This window comes from Antennarius striatus, chromosome 18 (assembly GCF_040054535.1).
Source record: "Antennarius striatus isolate MH-2024 chromosome 18, ASM4005453v1, whole genome shotgun sequence".
In the NCBI taxonomy this organism is placed as follows: Eukaryota; Metazoa; Chordata; class Actinopteri; order Lophiiformes; family Antennariidae; genus Antennarius; species Antennarius striatus.
Genome location: NC_090793.1, coordinates 19,417,393 through 19,432,985, shown reverse-complemented (window position 1 = coordinate 19,432,985; position 15,593 = coordinate 19,417,393). Strand labels below are relative to the sequence as shown.

At 38.5% G+C, this 15,593-nt stretch overlaps 2 protein-coding genes across 2 annotated transcripts; both read right to left on the bottom strand.

Annotated features, from left to right (window-relative positions):
- Positions 1–621: 621 nt before the first annotated feature.
- Positions 622–8,556, bottom strand: LOC137611764 (sodium- and chloride-dependent GABA transporter 3-like). The gene is made up of 14 exons (XM_068339857.1): positions 7,860–8,556; positions 7,624–7,758; positions 7,333–7,470; positions 6,868–6,970; positions 5,451–5,583; positions 4,894–5,028; positions 4,054–4,157; positions 2,638–2,762; positions 2,411–2,523; positions 2,192–2,329; positions 1,990–2,092; positions 1,750–1,850; positions 1,366–1,533; positions 622–960 (listed from the first exon to the last, which is right to left on the bottom strand). Exons 1-14 carry the CDS (start codon positions 8,008–8,010, stop codon positions 862–864), a joined length of 1,746 nt encoding a protein of 581 aa, XP_068195958.1. The 5' UTR covers positions 8,011–8,556; the 3' UTR covers positions 622–861.
- Positions 8,557–8,998: 442 nt separating this feature from the next.
- Positions 8,999–15,523, bottom strand: LOC137611763 (sodium- and chloride-dependent GABA transporter 3-like). The gene is made up of 14 exons (XM_068339856.1): positions 15,309–15,523; positions 15,047–15,181; positions 14,843–14,980; positions 14,445–14,547; positions 13,725–13,857; positions 13,448–13,582; positions 12,684–12,787; positions 11,127–11,251; positions 10,928–11,040; positions 10,702–10,839; positions 10,493–10,595; positions 10,002–10,102; positions 9,710–9,877; positions 8,999–9,518 (listed from the first exon to the last, which is right to left on the bottom strand). Exons 1-14 carry the CDS (start codon positions 15,457–15,459, stop codon positions 9,411–9,413), a joined length of 1,755 nt encoding a protein of 584 aa, XP_068195957.1. The 5' UTR covers positions 15,460–15,523; the 3' UTR covers positions 8,999–9,410.
- Positions 15,524–15,593: the final 70 nt, after the last annotated feature.

Genomic DNA, 15,593 nt, shown 5'->3' with positions numbered 1-15,593 from the left:
CATGAGGATACTGACAATCGGCTTTGTTCCTCTTATTGTCAGGTCTTATCATGTTTTATCCTTTACTTGTCTACAGTTGTCTCATCAAGCCACAAAACAAGAATTGTCTCTCCTTGTACTCATTGGCAGATTCTCAACTTGTTTTTATTTACTGATCTTCTGTTAGTCTGTAGACGGCAGCTTGTTATTCAGGATGATGTTTAATGTTAACAGGTAAAAAAGAAAAAACCGACTGTTCACTTAGTCGGAGATCTGCTGAGTTATTTTAACATGACACGTAAATTCAGAATGTATGGGACATGTTGATGTGATCGGCCCTTATACATGGTCCTGATGTTTAAGTAGGAAACTCCATCGTCCTCGTCTTCTACATCATGGCTGTCACAGAAAATGAAACGTTTCATGTCTTTTTAAGGTTTTGTTTTAAATATGAATGTTAAAATGTTTGGAATTTAAAGTCTATATGGTTTACCATTAATCTAAAAAGTATTAGGCTTAGTAATTGCTTATTTTTTTATAATAACCCCCTCCCCCCAACCTCTATTTTTATCAAATCGCACCCTGGTAACAGCTGTTACTGCTCAACCTAATTTCACAAGACATACAATGTTTTATTTCTCTTTAGTTAATACATTTTTAACATTTTACAACACTTTTACAACTCATTGACTGACTTAGTAACAGTGAAACAGAAAACTCATGAATCTCTTGTTTGATAAAAGCCAACAAAGATGTATTACATAATTTACTGGTTTATGGATTTATTGTATGTTTCTGAATTTTTTTTTCAAATTCGACCTTCAAATATATTAGCTGGAGGTAATAAACAATGCAGTGCGATAAATAACGCCTTGAGTTAATTTAATTTAAGGATGCTAGTTCAACAGTCTGTCCATCTTCTCTTGTTCTTCTCCTTAGCCAGGCTGGATCTTCAGCAGGACAACAAAGGACAGACAAGCGCTGGAACAAAGATAAGTGTGTTCACACACCATCATATTCATGTGAAGGTTCTCTTTCATCCAGGTCTTGGTTATCCAAATGAATTAAATCAAATTGGCTGGACTTGTAGAAATTTCCTTGAAGACGTTTCGCCTCTAATTCCTCTTGAATGAGAAGTGTCTTCTGAAGAATCGACTGCACTTGTTGAAATTTCTTTGACAGAGGTTAATTTGATTTAAAGCCTTTGGATAACCACGATATTTCATCCAAGACATTTACAAACAAATGACAAATTGTATTTTGGTCATCTTTCAGACCGCTGTCAATTGATTGATACCCAACACTGCACACAGAAATCATTCAGGACAAAGCTGACATGGGAATCAAATAGTCTCCTTCAGCAGATTGTTCAGCATGAATTCTGACCTGTCTGAAGGTTCCTGGTGTCAAACACATCATTCCGACTGCCCACAGCGGCACCATGAGAACCGAGGACAGGGTCATGGTACACCCTACTGCAAACGCCCAGTCAGGGTAAACGTAGTCATTGATTGTGAGGCGTTTGTAATCCACCAGGTAGAGGATGAAGGAAATCTGGAATTGTAATTCATTACATTATCTGCACATGTGTTATGAAACCAGTAATACTGGTGATTTACTGTTTGGTTATGTTGAATGACAAAAATATAAAATGCACATAAATAATCCATGAAATTCAATCCAGAAGGGCCAAAAACTTGGCCTCAAGTTTCACAAAAATCTTTTTACAAAGTAAATGGAAGACAGTCAAGAGTAATAAAACACCATTACCAATGAAAGGAGAGGGATGATGTATTTCCAGCAGACTTTGAAGAAAATAGCTGGTCTCTGTCCCGTCATGTCTGCTATGATGTTTAAAACACGGTCAGCTCCTGAAAGGATTAGAAATGAACGCATACTAAATTACATGGTGGCAAGAGAAAAGACAAATGGATGAAAGCATAGTTAATCTTTACATTTTCATAAAAATGGTTGGAAAAACCTACAAATTTAAAATAATTACTCTCTCACCAAAAACCCAGGCCACTGCTGCACATTCACAAATAGCAATGAAGTTCTGACAAACTCTGGTAGAGCCATAGAAGTCACTGAGCTGGAAAAAGTAAATCCCTCCCTGAAACAGTAAGATACAACATTTGATTAAAACACATTTACAAAATGAACAATTTATTTACTTTGTTCAGAATAGAGTTTATAAAAATATTCTTCTCACCTCAGTAACCAGTAACAGATGTATGAGGAAGCTGGATCCACAGACAACGAGGACAAAGATCTCATGCTTCACTGGTGCATGCAACCACTTTGGAAACAAGTCGCTCACTGCAGTGACAAAACCCTCCACCACTACAAACTGGGGACAAAATCATTATAAAACTTAACATTTCTGGAACCCATATATTATTAGTGAATTGGCAATTGGATGCAATATTACATGTGAGTCGATAGTCAGTAGAACAAGCATCAGGAAGAAGCAGACACTCCAGAACTGTGGTAAAGGCATCGAAGCTGTTGCCTGAGGGTAAGCAATGAAGGCCAAACCTGGACCTGTGAAGGGAAGCAGAAATGTCTAAAATATAAAGTATGAGCTTGTTTCCTTGTTTGTTTTATCAAAATAATTAATGCTGAATATAATGAATATACAGTTAGAGTATACTGCACCTGACTGAACCACAGTCTCTACAGTAACACCCTGTTTCTGAGCCATGAACCCAAGAACAGAGAAGACGACAAATCCAGCAACAAAACTGGTTCCACTGTTCAGCAGACAGAGAAAGAAACAGTCCCTGGAGGTCACACAGAGACAGTAGATCATTAAGAAATGACTGTATTTCTTCAAATGCACATATACAGTATATCATGTATAGGGGGCTAATTAATTTCTAAGTATGTCTCTGAATGAGTCTCATTGCTGTCAAAGCCACACATCTAACAGATGAGTCATTGCAGAAGGAATTCAGACCTGTATTGGACCCTTAAAGTTACAAAAACAGGTGCTTGGCAGAAGGTCTCGTCTTATTTCAGATTTAAAGTTTCAGTCACCAGCTTCGTGGAATCGGTTTGCGTCATCTCACACACACAGGCTGCGGATGTGACTAGAGTGACTGTGGGAATCCTTAGACCCAGCTGAAAACCACAATCTAAGAAAACTATGAATGACAGAGGAACCACAGTTTACGGGCATCTGCATTACAGTAACACAGGCCTTCTAGGACACTGGAGACCAGACTAGTGGTTGGCATTGAAACTGGAACTGGAAAGTTGTGGAAAGGAAGAGACCCACAAAACTGGCTTCAGGTTTGCAGGACTTAATGTCATTGTAGCCAGAGAAATAAATACAAATTCCTTCTATCCATCGATCTCCTTCCACTTATCTGGAGTTGGGTCGCACGGCAGCAGCTTCAATAGGGAACCCCAAACTTCCCTGGCCACATCAACAATCCCTGACTGGGGGATTCCAAGACATTCCCAAGCCAGTGTCGAGATATAATTCCTCCATCTGGTCCTGGGTCTGCCCCGAGGTCTCCTCCCAGCTGGACATTCCAGGAACACCTCCCTAGGGAAGCGCCCTGGTGGCATCCGCACCAGATGCCCAAACCACCTGACTCCTTTCCACGCGAAGAAGCAGCGGCTCTACTCTGAGCCCCTTCAGCTGATTCAGCTGATTGTATCCGCAATCTCTTTTTTTCCATCAAGACCCATCGCTCATGACCATAGGTGAGGGTAGGAACAAATATTGAATGGTAGAGGGAGCTTTGCCTCTCGGCTTAGCTCCCTCTTTGTTGTAATAGTGCTGTAAAGCGACTGCATTACGGCTCCTGCTGCCCCAATTCAAGACAATCGTATTTTTCATTCTCTTTCAATATTTAAGTAATCCACTTTGCCAGAACAGAAAGATACTATCAAAATTACATCTTACAATGCTAAAGCAAGTTCAGTCAGGCAAACTGGACACAGGGTCTGTCCCTTTGTACATTGAGGGAAACAAAGCCTTGAGTCAGGCCGGGCCACCAACTTGTCTTTCTGCAGCTCAAACTCATTTCTGTTCCTTAGTCATGAGATCAGTTTTCTACTTACTTGACGCAGTTGTTGTTGTAATTGTTGTAGCTGCTCAGGACAATTAGAGTTCCTGCAGTAAGACTATAGGAGAAAAATATTTGAGATCCCGCCTCTATCCAGACCTGTAATGTACAAAAATCTGTTTTACATAGTGAAATGGGAATCCCAATTTAACCCTCAATATGATATTTTAAATGAATGAAAGAAATACAACATTCATTCATTTTCTGAACTGCTTCCTCGGCTTTTGCGGGTCACGTGGGTTGCTGGAGCCTATCCCAGTTTACTTTAGGGCGTGAGGCAGGGAGATACTCTAGGCCTGTTGCCAGCCCATTCATTAATTTCATTGGGGTTTCATTGTCTTGCTGAAATGAGCAAGGCCATTCATAAAATGTTTTGTACTTAACAGTAATTGTATGTCACGTTAAACAACTGTATATACAACTAGATCAAAGTCTCGTGTGTTCAGAGATTTCTTCAAATTTGCTGAATCCTTTCCAAATCCTCACACAGGATCACATTGTTTTTGGAAACAGAATTGGAAAAAAAAAAGGTCATGTTAAATACCAATGGGACAAGTATGACACCTACTGTTATCAGTCAGCGCCTGCATTGAGTACAAATAGCAAAGCATTACAGGGAATATTGAAAGCAGGGGAGGATTTACCAATGAGGACAAATGTCAGTGGATGTCTGGACAATGATGGCTCATGCAAACGGCACTTGGAAATTTAGTTGGTCTTTTCTAGTTGAATCTTGTCTTGCATTAAGGTCTACGTAAAGCACTTTTGGTAACATGTCAGTGTGAAAGGTACTTAACAGCTACAGAACTGAGTAATTTAGTCACAAAGACACCACCTGAAGGTCAGCAAGGCGATTCAAGTCTGGATACAGGTAATAGTAGATCCCATCCCAAGCTCCTGGTAGTGTTAGCCCTCTGATGAGTAGGATCAGGATGATCACATATGGGAATGTAGCTGTGAAGTAGGCCACCTTAAAAAAACACAATGTTTACTATAAATTTGGTATCAGAATTAAGATGGATTGAGTCAAAGTATATTTAAATTTTGTTCTTTGTATGTCACAAAGCAAAACAACTTTACTAAGTCACTCAGCAGCTTTTTTACTGGTTGGGGAATGGGTATGTTGCAGGGATTTGGGAAAGACAGGGTTGAGGTTTGGACGTGTCCCGAAGAAAGAAAATTGCCAGCTGAGTCAAATTATAACCATTATACCTTGTGTTTTGAATCCCTCATTTTTTGCTAAAATTAATTAGGAAAATTTGTAAATATTTTCTACTACCCTGAAACCCTAACAGAGGATTAGCGGTTACAGACAGTGGAGCGGTGGATATCTGCTTCTTAAAAGCATGATGGTTCCTTACCCAAAGGCTGTATTTTAAATGGTCCACTGACCTTTCCAGAGGATCTGACACCTTTCCAGATACTGAAGTAGCAAAAGATCCAAGCGACTAGAAGACACAAGGCCAGCTCCCATCGGACACTGCCCAACTCCTCAATGCCTCCAGACATGCCCAGCATCCTCCGTCTGAGGAGAGGAAGATTTAACAGGTAGGACTAGGAGACATTGCAGGGCAAAGTGATATCTAAGAAGGTTTTGTTTTTGTTTTGTTTTGTTTGCAAGACTTTAGTTTGTCCGCTGGTTTGACATAGGAATCTGTAGAACCTCAGCTTTCTGTTTGTAAGAGCCTCTTTATCTCCGAGGATAAAATTCATCCAGCAGAGGTAGAGTTGTTAGTTACATTACAGTACTGCAGGATTTTATATTGTGTTGGGTTACTGTGTCTGGTAAATCTAAGGAAATAGTGCCTTAGTATTTAGAGTAGTAATGACATTTAAATGACCTTAAATGACAGGAGATTGAAATGTAATAACGATTTACGAACCATTCAACTTACAAACAAGAAGCAATTATGTTCTTATGTTGAGGACTACCTCTGTATGTTGCTAAATGTTTACCATGACCTTATATGAGTTTAAAAGTTTGAGACTTGAGGTCTTGTGTACTTGTACTGTTAATATTTGAGACGAGTTTGATGAAGATGAGGAGAAAGAATCACTCAGCAGCTCAGTATTTAAGCTATGATATATTTATTTTTATCAGTAAACTCAACGTAATAAATTTGAACTATGTAGATAAATAGTTTAACATTGAAACAAACTTGCATTATTTCTTCTACTTAAGTATAGGATAGGAATTCATGACTCAGCGGTTTTGAAGTTTTAATTCTACACTAGTACTGTCAGACTCCAGGGTGACATCACTTTCCTTTCTCACCAAGAATACAAAGGCATTAATCTATAGAACAACACCATTCTTATCATATCAGTAGGTTTTAGACTGCATTTGTTGAGACCATTGACTGATTTTTTTTCCATCAGAGCCCAACATACTGTATGTCTGTATTTGAGCAATGTCTGTCTGCACCAGTATGTAGGGTTAGTTTTACTTGCCATCTAACTTAGCTCTGCATTCTATCCTCAGAAGACATTTGTGGTTTCTGTCCACCATATTGCATGCCACTCATTGCTTTATTTTCAGCCTGTAGTACAGTGCCCTTCACTGATGTTCAAATTTCTTTAGCAAATGACTTCTCACAGCTTTTGAAACAACTACAAATTTTTCTTATAAATTCTGCTTTATATGTGTTCCGGTTAACATTGTTTCAGACAAGGTTCCTTAATTTGCAGGGCAGGATTGAGGGCATGTCAGAGTTCGACTTCTATTTAAATTTAATTTGCTATCTTGCTCCTGGGCTGTGACATAAGATAATATTTAATGATATGTAAGTGTTACAAAAGTTGTACTCACTCCCAGAATTCAACAGCAGCAGAGGTGGTGTTCTTCAGCATGGTGTAGTTTGCTGTCAGATTCGTTGAGGGAGATTCCACAATTTGAAGACCTATACATTTATCTGGTTTAGAGAAAAAAACAAATGCCATTATAAAGTACCCATAAATTATTATTTATAAATTTTATAAATTTTTTTGATCATACAGTTTTTCAAAGTTGCTATACCTGATATGTCTTTAAATGATACTGTGAGGGTTTTGGTCAAATTTGAATTACATTAGATAAAAACATTTTATTTTTTTTCTTTGTTGTCTTTCTAGTGATCTATTAGTTTGTGATAATCTATCACTTTCTGAAAAATACTTTCTTTTTTTTAAATATACTTTTATCTTTTGTATTTTTAAATCTGTACCTTGGACTCACAATGTAGTTAAAACTGGATATAATATCTCCTTGAAGAAAACTTCACAGTCTAGATGTTACCTGTGTTCCAGGTGTTGTTGCAGGTGGCCCAGGGAAGCTGGGATTTGAATGAGAACACCAGGTAGAAGAGAGCCCAGGCTTCAATTAGAATGTAAGAAAAGTCATAAAATTTCATCACCAGATGTCCACAACCAATCCCTAAAACAGAAAAAAAATTGTCATTGGTTTAACTTGACCCACATTTGTAAACATGATTGAATGTAAGACAATTTGCTGTGTATCATTAAGTCTGACAGCGATACGCTCGTCTTTTCTCCTGACACTGTTTAATTTCGACACACTTAAACTCACCTATTGCCAATGGACACAAATTCTTCCAACAAGTGACAAATCCTTCCTGGGTGTACTGACCAATGGAGGTCTCAAGTAGGAACAGAGGAATCCCAGAAAATACAACTAACAGACCATATGGCACCAGAAAGGCACCTAGAAGTGAATGAAGGTCATACAGACATGTAGCCAGGGCAATGACAAGTTAGTTGAGCGATATATTCTGTCACGATCCATGGAGAGTTTTTAATATTCACCTCCACCATTCTTGTAGCAAAGGTAAGGAAATCTCCACACATTCCCTAGTCCAACCACGTATCCTGCAACTACAAGAATGTATTCTGTCTTACTGGCCCAAGTTCCTCTGTTCCCAGCGTTTTTCTGATTCACCGTTTCTTCTATAATCATTTTGACTTCAAAAAGTCGTCTGCTGTGTTTTACTCCTACTTCACTTTTGTTTGTCAGGTGTCTTTTCCCACACAACTAAAAAAAGTCAATTGTTGAATGACCTCCCCAAGTCAGATTTTTGTAGTGCTACGTTATTTATTAGTTAAATATTTAACAGTGTGTCAGTGCCCCTTTGTAAAGAAAATGGTGTTAACTTGGTTTACATCGGTTACTTCCATGGTTTTACTTTTGGATAATGTTTCACCTTCTCAATTGGTACACGACTGCACACAATAAAAAAATGTTCAGATTACCCCAGAATCAAAGCCAAATGGTCATGAACAAAGGTGATAAAGATCTAAGACAAGGAAAATGAGGTACTTTCCAAGAGAAATTTCACGTGACAAAAATGTCTGTTGGTTTTCTTTCAGTTATGCTTTAAATGATAATATACTGATTATCAATGTGTAATGCCAATGCAGACTGTTGTTAAAAATAATGCTTTCTGAATTATTCAAGAGAGGACTGTAAGTTCATCTTTGTACTGTACAGTGGGTGAAACTCATTGTCCAGGATGCCCTTTGGTTTGGACAACCTCCTCTTCTCCATAACAAGAATAAGTGGGTCTGACCTTGTTCCAACAATGTCACCAGGCCCGAGGATTAGTCTGTCCAGTCTGTTGGTGTCTCCCTCCTTTTTGCTGGCCCACTGTCCTTTGTCTTCACCAGTCTGTGAAGCGTGATGTAAGAAAATAAGGACTTTGGATGAGATCAAAACCTGAACAGGTACAGTAATAAATTAACAACAAAAGACAATACTGTACAGTTAAACAGCAACATAATTTGTTAGGAAAAATCAGGTCTAAAACCAGCAAGTTAAGGGAAATTAAGCAACAGTCAAGCCTGTGTGAGCTCACTCAATGGAAAGAAAAAAAATGACCATGTTCTTCACTCAACAAAGAGACTTGACAGTTTCCAAGTTTTAGTACTTTATTTTATTCGTACATTTCTCTTGAACACAAGCAAAGTAGACAATTGAAAATGTTATTTAATGCTTGTGTAGTTTGTCTGTCATCCAGATAAAAGAAAATCAAGACCAACAAAAATTAGAGTCCACTGAACCTGCTTACAGTTGCTTTATTCATGTCCTGATTTTCTGTCTGTTGAGACAGATGGTTGAGACGGACTGTCGTGGAAATGTGTGAGTAAAGGGAGGGATACTCTTACTGTTAAAATGGTGAAAACCATATTACAGATTTATGAGTGTGTCAAGAGGTGTCACTCAAGTTTCAAGACATTTAACAAGAAACATTAAGGATGTCAGTAAAAAAAAAAAAGGTACAGGGCCCAGAATTTAGTTTAGATCTGGAGATACACAGTATTATAACTGAGATATTTTGTTAGTTGTCTTTGCTGGTCATGCTAAGTCGTTGTTGCTGATGTCATTAGTTCCACAGACATTCCTTCCTGTCTCATTTTTCTCCTCTTCCAAGCTGGTTCTTCAACAGGACGACAAATGACAGACAAACGCTGGAATAACAACATTAAGAGTAAGTTTTCCACACAATAACAACCACAAGAGGACACTTAGGTCTATGTTAAGAGTCTGTAGACCTGCTGATCTGTTCCAAAAACGATAGCTGCACATGCAGGCTTTTGAAATAAGGAAACTTTATTTGAGAATATTCTCTGATAGCATCATTTGTTGTATGAATACTGACCTCTTTGAAGGTTCCTGGTGTCAAACACATCATTCCAGTTGCCCACAGCAGCACCACGACAATAATGGAGAATGTCATGAACCATCCCAGTGCGTACGCCCAGTCAGGGTAAACGTAGTCATTAATTGTGAGGCGTTGGTATTTAACCAGGTATATGATGAAGGCAATCTGTAATTACAATTCATTGCATCACCTGCACATGTATTATAAATTCCCTAAGACACACTTCATGGTGGTAATATTTGCTTATATTGAATAATGAAAATATATAAATTGCATAATTCTAGTATACCAGTGAAAGGAAGGGGGTGATGTATTTCCAGCAGATTTTGAAGAACACAGCTGGTCTCTGTCCGGTCATATCTTCAATATTGCTGACATGCCGGTCGACTCCTGAAGGAATTTGGAATAACGAGAATGAATGATTGACTTATTTTTGTGAATGTATTACACCATGAAAAGCCAATGATGCCAAGTAAAAGGTTTTGTATATTTAAGCTTTCTTGTCAGTCCTGCAGATGTGATCCAGTTAAACCAAGGGTTTATTAAATGTAGAGATTATGTTGAGTATAGAGTGCAGAGGAATTCAAAAGAGAACACTCTTTAATATATAAAGCTTACATAAAAGTTAGTATTAACACTCCATGTATAGTTCAAGTTAACTAACTTGTGAGAAGTGGGAAAGCATAAATGATTTTTGTGTTCCTTTAAATTGTTCACAATAACCAGGGTAAGAATAGAAATGATTGTTATCAATATTTTAAAATAATTGCAGTCTCTCACCAAAAATCCAGGCCACAACCACACATTCACAAATAGCAATGAAGTTCTGACAAACTCTGGTAGATCCATAGAAGTCAGTGAGGGTGAAAATATAAATCCCTCCCTAAGGCAGGAAGATACAAGAAATTATTAAGACACATATGGAGTACATTCATAAAATTAATATTTTGTCGGTTCAACATAGATTTCATGAACACATTTCTGCTCACCTCAGTAACCATCAATAGATTTAGGAGGAATTTGAATACACAGACAATGAGGACAAAGATCTCGCGCTTCACTGGTCCACGAAACCATTTTGGAAACAAATCCATCACTGTGGTGATGAAACTCTCCACCATTACAAACTAGGGACAGAATCAATAAAGAGTTTTAAATGTCGTGAACACTTACTATTACTAGTATTACCCATCATTTGGTAATTTAAGAAATTACATGTGAGTCAACAGCCAGTAGAATCAACATCAAGAAAAAGCAGACAGTCCAGAACTGTGGTAAAGGCATTAAAGCTGTCGCCTGAGGGTAAGCGATGAAGGCCAGACCTGGACCTGTGGAAGAAATGTAAGGATAACTTTGTTAGCTTTGAATAATTTACCAAATGCTTAATCATTGAAGATAAAGAAATCTGTCAAACCTGACTGAACCACTGTGTTGACAGGAACACTTTGTTCTTGAGCCATGAATCCAAGAACAGAGAAGACGACAAATCCAGCAACAAAACTGGTTCCACTGTTCAGCAGACAGAGCCAGAAACAGTCCCTGGAGGTAAACACAATACCAGAGGTAAGGTTTAGAGAGGATTATATTACTTTAGATACAGGAAAATGTGATGTGATTTCATTTGAGTCTGAAGTGTCAAAAGAGTACATAGAGCAATGAGCCCTTAGAGTTCCTGAACAAGAGGAAAACAGAGACAATGGCTGATACCAACAGAGGGACGACTGATGACATTAGAAAGTTGACATGGGGGGAATACGTGACAAAACGGGAACTGATTAAACTTCAACCTCCAACCATGACAGCACTAGCCCCCTATAAGAGAGACTGTCCAATTGTGTTCAAAGTCCAGTCCAAAACTATTTCTCACACAAGCACAGAACTTGGAGTCTAGAGGAGAAGGAACAAAACAGACTGTAAAGGTACATAATGTGAAGATGGGCTGGGGAATGGACACGAGAGCCAGGTACTCCAAGACGGAGGGCAAAGATGGAACCCATCCACATTCCAGGAAAAAGGATGAGGACTTCCAGGAGACTAGCAGCGAGGATAGAGGTTCGACTTGGACTCTGGCTGCTGCAACCAGGGTAGGAAGTGTTGTGTGTTTGCATCAGCATTACAGGATTCAATGTCAGGGCAGAAGTAGTGTTGTACTGCCTCTTGTTGTTTGTAGTGTACAACAGAGGCAGCAGTTTGGATGAAATTCTGGCAGGTGTGACCTGCAGTTTTAGGGACTGGACATCACTGGCTGGTCAGTAAGAACTTGGTTCTCATTGGCAACAACCGATTTTTATCTGGACCACTACTGTCTTGTTGACCTTACACAAGTAACCTCAGTGTTTCCTATATCCTAGTTAATTCCACATCTATATCTAATTTTCCCTTTGTAAAATCTTTGAGAAACCTCTTGCTTGTCAGTTACAGGAGGGGGTACGCTTTGGATGCATCACCGACACATCCCGGGAAGACGCCTGATGCAATAAGTTTAAGAGGTGTCTTTGTTCAAATTAGGTCAATAGGTGTAGATTTTGTCAGACTTTGTTAGATGATGTGTGTAATCAACCCTCTGAAAACATTGTGTTCACTTAAGTAAATTGTGTCAATGAAAACTGTCATATCATATTTTTTTCCACCTTTCACAACACAAGTACTTCCTTTTCCTGCACTACTCTGCCTGAAACATACGTGTCTGTCTGGTTTGGTCAGGACTGGTTTGTCTAAATGTTTGTTTGCTTGGAAAATTGATAGAGATAATATCAAAAATAGTATTAGGCAACAGGGTAGGTATGAATGCAAAAAGTGAGTGGAGTAGAGGCAAGGTGAACTAAACTACAGGTGTAAATGGAACAGAGACATGCTACACTGCCCCCTTATACACCGAGAGAAGCAATAGACTGAATTAGTTTTATCAGGCTACAGGTCAAAATCTTTTATTTCTTCTACTTTATAGGTGTAAATTCTATTTTATGCTTACCTGTAACAATTGTTGTTGCTGTCATTGTAGCTGCTCAGGACAATTAGGGTTCCTCCAGTCAAGCTGTAGGAGAAAAATATTTGAGATCCTGCTTCTATCCACACCTGTAATGTCCAAAATAGGCATATTAAATGGTGTTTTTTCAATATAATTGTTGCTACAATTGAGAGATGTACAATGAAAGTGTCAAATGTTTTCCCATTATTGACTAATATTGGATTTCCATCAATCCAAAATTGGTTTTCAGCCTTGTCTCTTATACTCAGAAATCTCTTATTGATATGTTACATTTAGACTGTAGATCTGAAAATCCACAAATTCTTTGTAATGTTATTTTTATGTTGAGAAACATTCTCAAATTGTGCACAACTTGTCACTATAGTATTTCACATAGTAATGAATTAATTGGTGGAAAGAGTTGTTCCTTACTTTTTGTTAGTTATCTCATTAATGTTCAATCCCCTACTTTCTTTTAGTATGCTATAACTTTTCTAGTCTTTTGCTAGCAGGATCTCAACTCTATAGAAAAGTGTTGTTTGCAGTCATTTATTATTGCAGTCAAAATCAGTACATTATGTGTCTTGATACATATTACACAACTTATAATAATAATATTATTATTACTATTATTATTATAATTATAATAAGGGTGAATGACTCATGCGGATGTTTTCTCTGCTATTTTTAGTTTCCTCAAGGCACCATGGTCATTTGAAAGGTATAAATACAGAAGTGTTAAATTTGTTAAAAGATAAAAATGCCACCTCAAGGTCAGCAAGGCGATTCAAGTCTGGATACAGGTAATAGTAGATCCCATCCCAAGCTCCTGGTAGGGTTAGCCCTCTGATGAGTAGGATCAGGAGCATTACGTATGGGAACGTAGCTGTGAAGTAGGCCACCTGAAAAGAATACAAATATTTACATGGCCTGTATGTTGCAATCGGATTTAACGTTGTGGACAACAAATGGTATGGATATTTGCATTTTTAAAGCATGATGGTAGTTTCCTGCAAAATATGTTGTTTTCAATGGTCCACTGACCTTTCCAGAGGATCTGACACCTTTCCAGATACAGAAGTAGCAGATGGTCCAAGCAACCAGAAGACACAAGGCCAGCTCCCATCGGACACTACCCAGCTCCTCAATGCCTCCAGACATGCCCAGCATCCTCCGCCTGATGGGGGTGGGGGATTAAATTGATTATAAATCATAGGATATACAGTGTAGTTACATGGTGACAGAAAGGCCAAGTGAGTAGTGCTGCCGTCACACAGCAAGACGTTTCTAGGTTTGAGTGTTGTGATTGCTCCTGTACAGTGTAGCTTTACGGTAATAAGCCATGGAGAAGTTGAATAATCAAATTTCTCATAGTGTCACATTTTTGGTCGAAGTGTTTGGCTTGATGATGGATGGCCAGTGGTCTAGCTGCTGGCTGGTTCCTTATAAATTCTTGACAGCCTTTGAAACAACTTAACATTTCATTACCTTTTTTCTGCCTTATTATATAGTTGACATTTTTCAGACCTGATTGCTCAGTTAATAGCCCAGGTTTTGAGTGCATTCTGGTACTTGACCCCTGGTGGTCTCTCCCCTGGTCTCAGGCTTCAGGCCAATAAAACTAGGGTGAGAGCAAGCCTACTTTATGGATTTAAGTTGGTAACTTTGGTTTAACTTGGATGGATTTAATAACTTGCTTCCAGACAGTGATAGTCTTGATAAATGATCAATCCAGTAATGACAATATAAATAAATCATACTCACTCCCAGAACTCTACAGCAGCAGTTGTAGTCTTTTTCAGCATTGTCTGATTTGCTGTCAGGTTTACTGAGGGAGAATCCAAAGTTTGAAGTCCAAGACAGTTTTCTTGTTTAGAAAAGAACAAAATACTTTAAATTACTCCCTTAGAAATTTGCACAAGATTTTTAGAAAACACAATGAATCTCTCAAAAACAATTCTGCCTCTGACCCACACAACCAAATGCATGAGGTATCAACTTTTAATCTTTGACTTTATTGTCTTACTAAACTATTAATTTGTAATTACTATGTTCTGCATTCAATGCTGTTCTTTATCTTAGTCATCTGTCTGTGTTGGACTCAATGTAGTAGTTAGAAGAACTACACTACTAAAAATCAAACTCCCCATTCTAAATGTTACCTGTGTTCCAGGTGTTGTCACAGTTGGCCCAGGGGAGGTGGGCACTGAATGAGAACACCAGGTAGAAGATAGCCCAGGCTTCGATTAGAATGTAACCAGTGGCATATAACTTCAATATCAAATGCCCACACCCAATTCCTGAAACAAAACAACACAATTTTGCGTTTCTACTGTTCGAATACTTCTTGACATGCATGAACTCACCTGTTGCCATTGGACAAAAACTCCTCCAGCAGGTGATGAATCCTTCCTGGGTGTACTGACCAATTGAGGTCTCAAGTAGGAACATAGGTATCCCAGAAAATACAACTAACAGACCATACGGCACCAAAAAGGCACCTATAGGTGGATAAATGCAATACAGACATATAGGCAGGGCATTGACAAGTTAGTTCAGCAATGTCCTCTGAGTCACCAACCATCAACTTCAACATTATTATTCAACGCTAGAGTTTATAATATTCACCTCCACCATTCATGTAGCAAAGGTAAGGAAATCTCCACACGTTCCCCAGTCCGACCACGTATCCAGCAGCAACCAGAACATATTCTCTCTTATTGGCCCACTTTCCTCTGTTTCCAGCCCTCTTCTGCTTCACCGTTTCTTTAAGAGTCATTTTAACCTCCAAAAGTCATCTGCTGTATTTTGTTTCTAATGGACTTTTCTTTTTCAGACGAGTTTTTCCCCGCCCAGGTAAAAAAGGCAGTTGTTGAATGACCTCCTAAAATCAGTTTTTGTAGCTCTGCTTTT

Excerpts from the sequence above, each read along its gene's own strand:
- LOC137611764 (XM_068339857.1), bottom strand. The coding sequence starts at position 8,010 with ATGATTATAGAAGAAACGGTGAATCAGAAAAACGCTGGGAACAGAGGA. Across the intron at positions 5,029-5,450 it reads GTGTCAGATCCTCTGGAAAG|GTGGCCTACTTCACAGCTAC; the intron begins GTCAGTGGACCA and ends TGTTTTTTTAAG. Across the intron at positions 2,763-4,053 it reads TACAACAACAACTGCGTCAA|GGACTGTTTCTTTCTCTGTC; the intron begins GTAAGTAGAAAA and ends TGTGACCTCCAG.
- LOC137611763 (XM_068339856.1), bottom strand. The coding sequence starts at position 15,459 with ATGACTCTTAAAGAAACGGTGAAGCAGAAGAGGGCTGGAAACAGAGGA. Across the intron at positions 15,182-15,308 it reads TTGCTACATGAATGGTGGAG|GTGCCTTTTTGGTGCCGTAT; the intron begins GTGAATATTATA and ends ATCCACCTATAG. Across the intron at positions 10,103-10,492 it reads GGTTGTGGCCTGGATTTTTG|GAGTCGACCGGCATGTCAGC; the intron begins GTGAGAGACTGC and ends AAATTCCTTCAG.